This window comes from Pleurodeles waltl, chromosome 9 (assembly GCF_031143425.1).
Source record: "Pleurodeles waltl isolate 20211129_DDA chromosome 9, aPleWal1.hap1.20221129, whole genome shotgun sequence".
Classification (NCBI taxonomy): Eukaryota; Metazoa; Chordata; class Amphibia; order Caudata; family Salamandridae; genus Pleurodeles; species Pleurodeles waltl.
The window spans coordinates 901,383,525-901,395,772 of NC_090448.1; the positions used below are offsets into that span (position 1 = coordinate 901,383,525).

General features: G+C 47.7%; 1 protein-coding gene across 3 annotated transcripts in view; it reads right to left on the reverse strand.

Annotated features, from left to right (window-relative positions):
• DICER1 (dicer 1, ribonuclease III) overlaps positions 1-12,248 on the reverse strand; it is an 848,581-nt gene that overhangs the window by 283,968 nt on the left and 552,365 nt on the right. For all 3 annotated transcript variants that reach the window (XM_069208246.1, XM_069208245.1, XM_069208247.1), the window contains one exon: positions 7,372-7,525. In XM_069208246.1, coding sequence (XP_069064347.1) covers positions 7,372-7,525 — 154 coding nt within the window. The remainder of the gene's footprint in view (positions 1-7,371; positions 7,526-12,248) is intronic.

The window sequence follows — 12,248 nt, forward strand, 5'->3', positions numbered from 1 at the left end:
TCCTCAATTGGTTCTGAATGCAAGGTGACGTTATGGAAAGCAGCTGCCCTTGCGATCACCTGTGTGTAAGATGTACTGTCCTCAGGAGGGGACGGCCTGGTAGGGTACGAGTCTGGGCTGTTGTCCGATACTGGAGCATCGTAAAGGTCCCATGCATCGGGATCATCTTGACTCATGGCAGTATGAGTCGGGGAGTGCATCAGTGGAGGAGTTGCTACTGGTGATGTGTGCACTGATGGTGGTGGAGAAGGTGGTGGAGTTGTTTTCTTTGCCACCTTTGCCTGTGGCTCCTTGTCCTTTTCGTGAAAGGCAAGTTTTCTCTTTGTTTTAATTGGAGGAAGAGTGGTTATCTTCCCTGTGTCTTGATGAATGTGGAGCCTCCTTTGAGTATAGTCTGGCTCTACAGCTTGAAGTTCCTCTCCAAATCTATGTTTTTTCATTTGGGAGGCCAATCCTTGTTCCTCTGTATAGGAACCTGTTTTCGGCTCCGAGGCTGGATGTTTCGGAACCAAAACTTTTTCGGAGGTCTTTTTAGGCTCCGAAGAAACCTTTGTAATTTTCGGCGTGGTGGTGTCTCGATGCCGAATTTGTTCGGTGCCGCTGTTACGGTGCCGAAATTTCTCAGAGCCGATGTCTCGGGTCCGAGATTGCTGTGTGGCGGTATCTCGACCGGAGTCGGATGACTTTGACACCAGCGTGCCCTTTTTCGTTGCCTTGGCTCGGTCACCGCTTGTTTGGGTTAAGCCATGGCCTGTTGGCGGTGGCGTCCCCTGGGCTTTTGTTGACTTCTCATGAGTCTTCTGTTTCGACGTTTTACTCACGGTTTTCGGCGTTTCTTCGGCCTCGAGCACTTCCGAGTCCAACTCTTGCATAGAGAAAGCTTCCTCTTCTTCCTCGAAACGCTCTTGTTGTGTCGGTGTCGACGCCATCTGCAGTCTTCTGGCTCTTCGGTCTCTTAACGTCTTTCTGGACCGAAATGCTTGACAGGCCTCACAAGTATCTTCCTTGTGCTCTGGGGACAAGCACAAGTTACAGACCAGATGCTGATCCGTATACGGATACTTGTTATGGCATTTTGGACAGAAGCGGAATGGGGTCCGTTCCATCAGCCTTGAATTCACACGTGGCCGGGCCGAGCAGGCCCCGACTGGGGATCGAAAAAACCCCGAAGGGCCACCGGAACTCTTCTAAATTCGGTGTCGATCTGTTGTAACTAACCCGATACCGAACGCAAACAATACCGACGTTTTTTCCGAGATTCTAACTAACTTTCCGACCCGAAACACGGAGCGAAAAGGAACACGTCCGAACCCGATGGCGGAAATAAACTATCTAAGATGGAGTCGACGCCCATGCGCAATGGAGTCGAAATGGGAGGAGTCCCTCGGTCTCGTGACTCGAAAAGACTTCTTCGAAGAAAAACAACTTGTAACACTCCGAGCCCAACCCCAGATGGCGGGATGTGCACAGCATGTGTATCTGCAGCTACACATGCCATCGAACATATATATATATGTAAGGAAATGCCTCCTTGGCATGGTTGCCCCCTGACTTTTTGCCTTCGCTGATGCTATGTTTACAATTGAAAGTGTGCTGAGGCCTGCTAACCAGGCCCCAGCACCAGTGTTCTTTCCCTAACCTGTACTTTTGTATCCACAATTGGCAGACCCTGGCATCCAGATAAGTCCCTTGTAACTGGTACTCCTAGTACCAAGGGCCCTGATGACAAGGAAGGTCTCTAAGGGCTGCAGCATGTCTTATGCCACCCTGGAGACCTCTCACTCAGCACAGACACACTGCTTGCCAGCTTGTGTGTGCTAGTGAGGACAAAACGAGTAAGTCGACATGGCACTCCCCTCAGGGTGCCATGCCAGCCTCTCACTGCCTATGCAGTATAGGTAAGACACCCCTCTAGCAGGCCTTACAGCCCTAAGGCAGGGTGCACTATACCATAGGTGAGGGTACCAGTGCATGAGCATGGTACCCCTACAGTGTCTAAACAAAACCTTAGACATTGTAAGTGCAGGGTAGCCATAAGAGTATATGGTCTGGGAGTTTGTCAAACACGAACTCCACAGCACCATAATGGCTACACTGAAAACTGGGAAGTTTGGTATCAAACTTCTCAGCACAATAAATGCACACTGATGCCAGTGTACATTTTATTGTAAAATACACCACAGAGGGCACCTTAGAGGTGCCCCCTGAAACTTAACCGACTATCTGTGTAGGCTGACTAGTTTTAGCAGCCTGCCACAAACCGAGACATGTTGCTGGCCCCATGGGGAGAGTGCCTTTGTCACTCTGAGGCCAGTAACAAAGCCTGCACTGGGTGGAGATGCTAACACCTCCCCCAGGCAGGAATTGTCACACCTGGCGGTGAGCCTCAAAGGCTCACCTCCTTTGTGCCAACCCAGCAGGACACTCCAGCTAGTGGAGTTGCCCGCCCCCTCCGGCCAGGCCCCACTTTTGGCGGCAAGGCCGGAGAAGATAATGAGAAAAACAAGGAGGAGTCACTGACCAGTCAGGACAGCCCCTAAGGTGTCCTGAGCTGAGGTGACTCTAACTTTTAGAAATCCTCCATCTTGCAGATGGAGGATTCCCCCAATAGGGTTAGGATTGTGACCCCCTCCCCTTGGGAGGAGGCACAAAGAGGGTGTACCCACCCTCAGGGCTAGTAGCCATTGGCTACTAACCCCCCAGACCTAAACACGCCCTTAAATTTAGTATTTAAGGGCTACCCTGAACCCTAGAAAATTAGATTCCTGCAACTACAAGAAGAAGGACTGCCTAGCTGAAAACCCCTGCAGAGGAAGACCAGAAGACGACAACTGCCTTGGCTCCAGAAACTCACCGGCCTGTCTCCTGCCTTCCAAAGATCCTGCTCCAGCGACGCCTTCCAAAGGGACCAGCGACCTCGACATCCTCTGAGGACTGCCCCTGCTTCGAAAAGACAAGAAACTCCCGAGGACAGCGGACCTGCTCCAAGAAAGGCTGCAACTTTGTTTCCAGCAGCCTTGAAAGAACCCTGCAAGCTCCCCGCAAGAAGCGTGAGACTTGCAACACTGCACCCGGCGACCCCGACTCGGCTGGTGGAGATCCAACACCTCAGGAGGGACCCCAGGACTACTCTGATACTGTGAGTACCAAAACCTGTCCCCCCTGAGCCCCCACAGCGCCGCCTGCAGAGGGAATCCCGAGGCTTCCCCTGACCGCGACTCTTTGAATCCTAAGTCCCGACGCCTGGGAGAGACCCTGCACCCGCAGCCCCCAGGACCTGAAGGACCGGACTTTCACTGGAGGAGTGACCCCCAGGAGTCCCTCTCCCTTGCCCAAGTGGAGGTTTCCCCGAGGAATCCCCCCCTTGCCTGCCTGCAGCGCTGAAGAGATCCCGAGATCTCTCATAGACTAACATTGCAAACCCGACGCTTGTGTCTACACTGCACCCGGCCGCCCCCGCGCCGCTGAGGGTGAAATTTCTGTGTGGGCTTGTGTCCCCCCCCGGTGCCCTACAAAACCCCCCTGGTCTGCCCCCCCGAAGACGCGGGTACTTACCTGCAAGCAGACCGGAACCGGGGCACCCCCTTCTCTCCATTCTAGCCTATGTGTTTTGGGCACCACTTTGAACTCTGCACCTGACCGGCCCTGAGCTGCTGGTGTGGTGACTTTGGGGTTGCTCTGAACCCCCAACGGTGGGCTACCTTGGACCAAGAACTGAACCCTGTAAGTGTCTTACTTACCTGGTAAAACTAACAAAAACTTACCTCCCCCAGGAACTGTGAAAATTGCACTAAGTGTCCACTTTTAAAACAGCTATTTGTCAATAACTTGAAAAGTATACATGCAATTTTTATGATTTAAAGTTCCTAAAGTACTTACCTGCAATACCTTTCGAATGAGATATTACATGTAGAATTTGAACCTGTGGTTCTTAAAATAAACTAAGAAAATATATTTTTCTATACAAAAACCTATTGGCTGGATTTGTCTCTGAGTGTGTGTACCTCATTTATTGTCTATGTGTATGTACAACAAATGCTTAACACTACTCCTTGGATAAGCCTACTGCTCGACCACACTACCACAAAATAGAGCATTAGTATTATCTCTTTTTGCCACTATCTTACCTCTAAGGGGAACCCTTGGACTCTGTGCATACTATTCCTTACTTTGAAATAGTGCATACAGAGCCAACTTCCTACAATATATATCTCTGGTTAGGAGAAATACAAAAGTTAGTTTAGTGCCTGTGTTTTAATAAATACATTATTTTTTAAAACTGGTGCGGTTCTTTCTTGTGTGTACGTCACTGACTGATGTAAGTGTTATTTGCAATTGCTTTACACCTTCCTGGATAAGCCTCAGATGCACTCCACAGCTACCCTTCGAGAGCTCTTGTTATGTGGAACCACTTACACCATCACTACTGGTTGCCTGGACTCAGTACATGGTGCCTCACCTATAGGTGTACACCATATACTGGAGCCAGCCTCCTACAGACGTCTAGGACATTATCAAAATCAATGGCTTTTGCATTCATGAAGACACCAAAGTAGAAACAGGCTTCAATGTGGATAGGTGGCTATGCTGTCAGTTTTCGATATCAAGATTTCTGCTGCACTGTTGTGAAGCCCAGTAGGCCCAGCCAGAGGATTCAAAGCTAATGGATAATAATGTGATTGCCAGCTTTCATAGTTCTTTTACTTGATTTCACTCATGCAGCAGTACTTTAAGCAGTTAGACTTCACTGAGGTAGAATCAAAATCTTCCTGAGTCACCTTAAATTTTAGTCTTCAGCGACTACCATTCTATTTCATCTGCCTGCCTTCCATAAAGACTCAAGTCTCCCGTGAGCAGGAGACCTGCACTGCAACAAAAACTTCAAGAAAAGGCCTCTACAACCCTAAAGACCTGACACCTGAAGTAACCATTGCACCCGGCATCTACGACCCAAGGTGAAACCAACCAATGGTGTCAACGTGGTTCCCCAGCTGCCCGGGGATAGAGTCCAATGTGGACTCACCAATCTTGGATGCACCAGAGAGGCCTGCAGACGCTGTACACAGGCCTCCTCTCCTGCAGCTTTGTGCTGAGAGAAAACCCTACACCTCTAGCAACCACTGCACTCATTGCTCCTGACCCCATCTGATACCAATGACGTCTCCCGGTTCCTAAGAGCTTAAGTCCACCCTGGGTCTACCCCTGTCAGACTCCTCGACAACGCCTGCAGCCTTAACATAGAGGACCCCCTGACTGCGAGTGCTGTCAGGCAGGAAAACCCAATGCCTAAGGACACAGAGTCCGTTGAGGTCAGCAGGCAGTCTAGCGTGGTTAGCTACTGCTTCTTTTCCTCTTCTGTGCGTGCAACTCTTCTTTGTCCTGGTCTTCTTAGGTCTTCAGGATCTGAGTTCTAGGTTTCAGAGGTGCCACCTAAATTCTCAATTTCGGGGATTTACAGGGACTGCCAGATGGTAGCCAATGGAATGCTCATCTTTAGGGTAACTACAACCTTTCTATGACCACCTCCGCTGGGAAGTGGGCATATCCCTAACCCTAGTGGCCTAATTCCTTCCAAGCGAGATGGAGGAATTTGCAAAGTGGTGTCAACTTTATCTTGTCCATCTTAGGGGTGGGACTGGCATGAAGTGGGCACACCTCCTAATCTACCACATTTTCTCACCTGTGCTGCCACAGGGGGGGGGGACATGTGGGGGGGGAGTTTGCATTACAATGTAGGCTAGGCCTTTGTAGCTCCCCACCCTGGAATGTCCATCCTGCATGGGTGAGATGGTAACACCTCCGCCCAGTGCAAACTTTTATCTCAGGCCCTCAAGAGTGTTGGCTCTCACCTTGGGGGAGCCTGAAATGCGTCTGTGGTGGCTGAACTGGTCAGTCAGCACACTAGTAGCTGGTAGGTTTTCAGGGGATATCATTAAGGTGACCCCTGTGTGCATTTATCAATAAATCCAGCATTGGATTCAGTGAGGGTTTATTACTCTGAGATGCTTGATACCAAACATCCCAAGGTTCAAAGAAGCCATCATGTAGATGGGGAACTTGCAATGACCAGTGCCCAGCACTTGCATTTAAAATCGTTTCCCTGTTCACTTACTATGTCTCAGAATTGACAGACATACCAGGGGCATATCTGCTAGAGGACATATGCCCTCACATGTGCCCTAATGCACTCTGCCTTAGGGGTGACTTACACCTGGCACATGCAGTGATGGGAGATCTGGCACACAGGGGTGTGTGACATGTCATGTTTTCAACTTAGCCTGCATCAACACATGCAGTCTGTAATGGCAGCACTGTGTGGGTTTCGCGAGCGCAGAACTGGTGCTGCAGCCCTCCATGGGTACCATTTACTAGGGACTTACTGTGGGTGCTAAAGAGTGCACCGATAGTGCAAAAACAAGCAATAACAGTATCAGCTGCCAACGTGTGAAACTATGTTCCTATATCCATCTGCTAAAGAAAACAACCATCTATGACAATGAATCCTAATCAGTGGACGGTTTAGAAAATTAAATAATATTAGTAGATTAAGCAAATATATAAACATGAAAAAGCAACATTGAAAGTTTTTTAAATGCTCTGTATAAAGGAAGATGGTATTCTTATCTTGATTTGTGGGAGTAGGGCAAAAATAGCAAAAGGAAACTAGTATCGACAATTTGTGCCCTCAATTTAGGCGTTGGCAAACAGATAAAAAGTGCAAACTGATATGCTGAAATCCAACATATCAGTGTTCTTTTAGAAATGAAATCCATTTTCAAACACTCCAGCCTCCCGATTAAAATTTCGGTTTTTGCATACTGTTTTTTTGTAAATTAAATATTATATTTTATTTGATGCATGCTTGTTTCAGTTCTTTGTGTATTGTTTTGCGTTTCAAATCGTGGAAAATGCTTAGGGAGGGTGTACCCTGGCTTACATTAGTGAATCAGTGGGGTCCACGGACGTCAAAATGTCAAATATTTGATGATCTATACCATCAGAAAAAACTACAGTGGGGCTCTTAGCTTGTCAAAGCATTTAAGACTTGTTCATTGGCTCAATTAATTCAAAGGGCCATGGTGTAAATGTGCTTTATAAATTATAATATGAGCAATCGCCATCTATAAAAACATTGTTTCATTTCTGTAAGCAGCTGTCATAATGGACTTTTTCTTAAAGCATTCAAATATTATGTATGGAAAACATCTCTTCTGTAACAGGGTGCCTAATGCGAAGCATGAATGGTATCTGAAACATCAAAACACAAATAAGAATGAGATGAAAAGAGACAAACATCATCACATATTTTTACCATATATTGATGCGTGTGGGGTGTGGGAGAAGCAAAAACATTTTCCTCAAATAACTGACCTTGGAATGATAACTGCATCCTGGTAGTCTTCTAATTTGAAAATGAAAGGACTCTCATTTGTATACTGTGTACATGGGATCCCTGTACGTGCTTCAGACTTTTCAATATCTTCCATGAACTTAAAGTCAATGTCCAAATTGCTGGAGCAATCAACTTTAAAATAAAATAAAAAAACACATTTGGTTTCATCATTATCCTACCCGTTTCAAGGTTCGCAACTTCATCTTCAAATGAAGCACATTGTCATAGGCAGTAAAAGTAAACTGTTTTGTGTGACATTTATTAGAACAACAGAGGGATCACAGCCCAAAAGACAGTTTAGCCCCCTTTATTCTTAACTCACTGATCCCAGCAAGTACAAATTCAAATGCTAAAATAGCATTTCTTACCTAAGCAAGGCTTAAGAAGCAGGAACACACACATCTGAAATCAGAAAACATCTAAAGAGCTCAAAAACCTTAGGGAGCCCAAACACTTCCTGCTTCATCATACCACAATATACCATGAAAAAACGATGATTTGTTAAAAATTTCTTGAACCGGACCAATGTGAGAACTATCCAAAGTTTTATTTATTTAGTTATTTACTGTATTTATAAAGCAATACAATCATACCAAAGGGGATATACCGGCGCTGGATTGTGGATCATATGGCACTCAAAACCATTGCAGGGGAATTAACTAAGTCTTCAACCTCTTCTGACTCCAGGAAATTCTAACGTAAAGAATCTGCAGCTAGAAGTTTCTATCAGATTGTCCAGGCAGTAGTGTTTGGTAAACGTGTGCAGAAATACCCACTTTGCCACCTGACAGATGCCTAGGACTGGAATTCCATGTGCTAATGCGGTGGTTGCAGCTTTAGCTCTGGCAGGATGAGCATGCAAACCCTCAGGGGGATGTTTCTTTGCCAGTGCATAGCGCATGATTTTTATTTTTTATTTTTTTATAACCAACTTTATTACTTTTGGATGAAAGAACATGAAGTGGTACAAGCAAATTAAATGTGTCAAGCAATCTGCATCATGCAAAAAGTTCCGTACATAAGCATATTTGAATATCATGGTACATTTCTAAAAGGGTGCTGAAGCCCATTATGACCCCATTTAGTCATAGTTGCATGTGAAATAAACAATACAACATTGTTTACTTTACTCAACTTAGACCTTATACCTTGTACATTATACATTTCATTATACAGTTCCCAGCCACTGAGAGAAGATTTTATCAAATTTCTTGGGGCAGCCCCTAGCCAGGTAAACTGAGCATTCCATCGTGGCACACCAGTCCAGTCCCTTCCTCCACTGTGTCAGGGAGGGGGGGAGTGTTCAGTGCCCAGTGTGTCACAATGTTTCTTTTGGCTACAAGCAGTGCTGTGACCAGGAATGTTTTTGTGCCTCTGTGCCTTCGGCTTCCTTCAACACCCCGAGAAGAATCATCAACAGGGAGGGTTCGAGGACGAGCCTCAGCTCTTGTGAGAGCTCCCCCAGGGTTTGCGACCAGTAGCGTGGGATGATAGGGAAAGACCAGGGTATGTGAAAGAAGACCATGGGTGAGTATGAGAGTTGGTTTGCACCCCCACTCAGTAGAGACTGGTAGGTGTTAGGTATGCATGGTGAAGGTAGTATGTTTGGATTAAGCGTAGTCTGTCAGACACAGTATTAAGGCATCCCTCCAATCCTCATCGTCCATTGACCCAATCCATGTCTCCCATTGAGAGCACACAGACTGAGGAGAGACAGAAGCGTTCAACACCAGGGATCAATAGATACTGGACATCCTCCTCCCCCCCCCCGGCCCAAGGCACCCATCATTATTTTTTTCCCCATGTGACGAGGTGTCCCCGGAAATGTGGACCGCCAGTGCGTGTCGCAGCTGGAAAAAATTATTAAACTGTGTTGTAGCCAGAGCGTGGCTCTGTTGTAGTTCCTGAAAGGACCTCAAGTGATTGAGGTCTAAGATGTCACCAACCACTGTAATGCCAATATTGTCCCATTTGAAGAATCCCTCCAGGCCGCCACCTCCCGAAGCAGTGTCAAGTAGTACAGGCATAAATCTGTCATGCCTAAACCCGCCTTCATATGGATCCTGCTGACATTCATCCCAAGAGAGACGGCGCCTGCCGCTGTGCGTAATAAATGCGCGGGTTACAGCACATCTCCTGGAACCACTAGCAAGGGAGTTGAATGGAAAGATTTTGGAGGATGTACAGAAAACATGGTAAAGCTAGCATTTTGTATAGGGCATTGCGCACCATTATATTCAGAGGTAACACTTGCCATCGACTGAGGTCGGCTTTCACTCTTTTGAGGATGGGTGTGATGTTCAGGGACCACTTCATGGGATGCTCCAGAGCAACGTTAATACCCAGGTACATGAAGCTGAGGCGTGATATCGGAATGTGGGATTGACAGTCTACGATGTTTCGGAGTGGGATCAGGAGTGATTTCTGGTGTTTCACCCGGAGACCCGAGGCTTCCCTTATAAACCCTACGTAGGTAAAGGCATCTGGGACCGCTCACCGCCGGATGCAATAAGTATAACAGGACATCGTCGGCATAAAGGGCGATGCATTCCTCCTCACCCCCCGTCCATCTCCATCCCGTGAGGAAGGTGTGCTGACGAATCAGATTCACTAGGGGTTCTATGGCAAGGGCAAAGAGGAGAGGGGACAGCGGACAACCTTTCTGCATCCCCTCCCCACAGGGAAAGACTCTAACAATACTCCATTTACAAGAACCCGGCAGCTGGCCTCTGATAAAGAAGTTGCACCATATGACAGAAGGTGCCTCCAGGCCCATGTTCTCAAGGACGGAGTCAAGGTATCCCCCCAGTCTACAGAATCAAACGCCTTCTCAAAGTCTATTAATAGTAATGTCAGTGGGGAATCAATGCTCCCTCAGTGTGCCAAAGCGACGTGCAGTCTCCTTAAGCAGTGTCGGGTCCCCTGAGTGGGTATGAAGCCACAATGATCGGGGTGAACCAGATGTCATATGACCGTCTTAAGGGGATTAGCTAAGAGAGCTGTGAATATTTTTATTTCGCCATTTATTAAGGAGATGGGCCGATATGCGGTGCATGACCTGGAAGGGGGATGGGATTTTGAAAGGACTACAATAGTAACCTGGTCTAGATCCTTAGGCAAGTGGCCCCTATGCAGTGCTTCACTGTAGAGGTCGCGAAAGTGGGGCAGCAATAGGTCTCTAAATTTAGAATAATATTCGTCAGGGTATCCATCTGGACCAGTGAGTCTTACCCGATCTCCTGTGATATAGACTCATCTAATGTGTACCTGAGCATTGTTGAAAGGCAGGGGAGAGAGATCTCATGTAGGAGTGGGGCATCCCTTTTGATGGTCGGTCTGGGGACAGGTTTGTACAGGGTAGTGTAATACTGGACAAAGGTGGAGGCAATGTCTTTGGGATTGTTATGGATTGTCCCGGCTGCTTCACCCATTTCTGGGACCACTTGTCCTCCAAATGATCCACAGGCCAGGTGATACAATAGTTAGCTATTTTTATCCCCCGATCCATATATGCATGCCTGGAAAGAACGCCAAAGCAGCTTCGCCTCCTAAAGGGAACGGGTTCTCAGTTCCTCCCTCACAAGCTCTAGGGCCCCCCCCGGTCCGCCCTACCAACCTGGTTCAGCTCTTGCTCCAGCAGCAGTGCCCGGGCTTCAAGCCAAGTGTCGCACAGACCCAGGTTACGTAACCATTTGTTGAGAAGAGCAGAACAACTGCGTCTGGATGCGGGCGGGGGTGTAATGTCCAGGTCTAGGTCAAGAACAGCATTCATGTCACTCCCCCTATGATGGAAGGGCCTATGGGCATCAGGACGATTAAGTCTGTTAGTGTAGTAAGGAATGTTTTCAACCCCGTAGGGGGGGTGTATATACTAAGAAGGTTGATGGGCTGTCTCTCTACCGTTCCCACTAAGGCGATAAACTTCCCGTGGCAATCCAGCCACGTTCGGTGTACCACTGCCGGTCGTTGCGATGGAGGAATATCACGACTCCCCTGGCTCCACGTGTGAAGCCCACATTAAGTACCATTTCGAATCCCCTACTGGGCAAGGAATGGGCAGTTAGTCCCCATTAGGTGCGCTTCTTGAAGTAGTCGAATCGAAGGACGTAGACATTGTGAGTATTGTAGGACGGCAGCCCTTTTAATTTTTTTTTATCAAGGAGCCTGTTGACATTCCACGTTATTATGGTGTGTGGTGCCATGGGACAGGGGAATTGATGAGTAAAGCCCAGGAGATCCCTTGAATGAAGAGTCCCTGTGACCTAGTGATGGGACCTATGTTATAGATATGAGCTTGTGCCTGGATCCAGTGTGTGCATGAGTGTTTTATACCACATAACAACAACCTAATAAACAAAAGGTATTGAACTGTGCATCCCTCAACAGTCCCCCCCGCCCCCACCGGAGAAGCATCTGTCACCCTTCAATAACTGCTAAAATAACTCAAAAAGAGCAAAAACCTGAGTGGTATGGAGTGGTGGACCCCTCCAGGAAGCAGGATCTTTATGTTGTTTCGCCCGCTGTCCCCAGCAGTCGCTATCTCAAGCCCCAAAAGTCATTCAGATTAATGGTGATTGGCTTAATCTTTCCCTCACGGACAGAGGGGACCGGGTCGGGCTGTGAGGCGTTTCATTGCAGTGTGGATCTGGGGAACCGGGGCCTGGCGATTTAGATAGATGCAGTGATTTCTGTCCCCTGTGGTGGAATCGAGTGCTGGAACGCTGGGGTGAACCTCCTCTCTTGCAGTCGCCCCAGATCCTTGAGCCAAGGGCCGGCCAAGAGGACTCATCATCCCTGGACATGGTCGAAGCACACGTTCCTCAGTTGCCCATTCCCATGCTGATTCAGGCGTGTC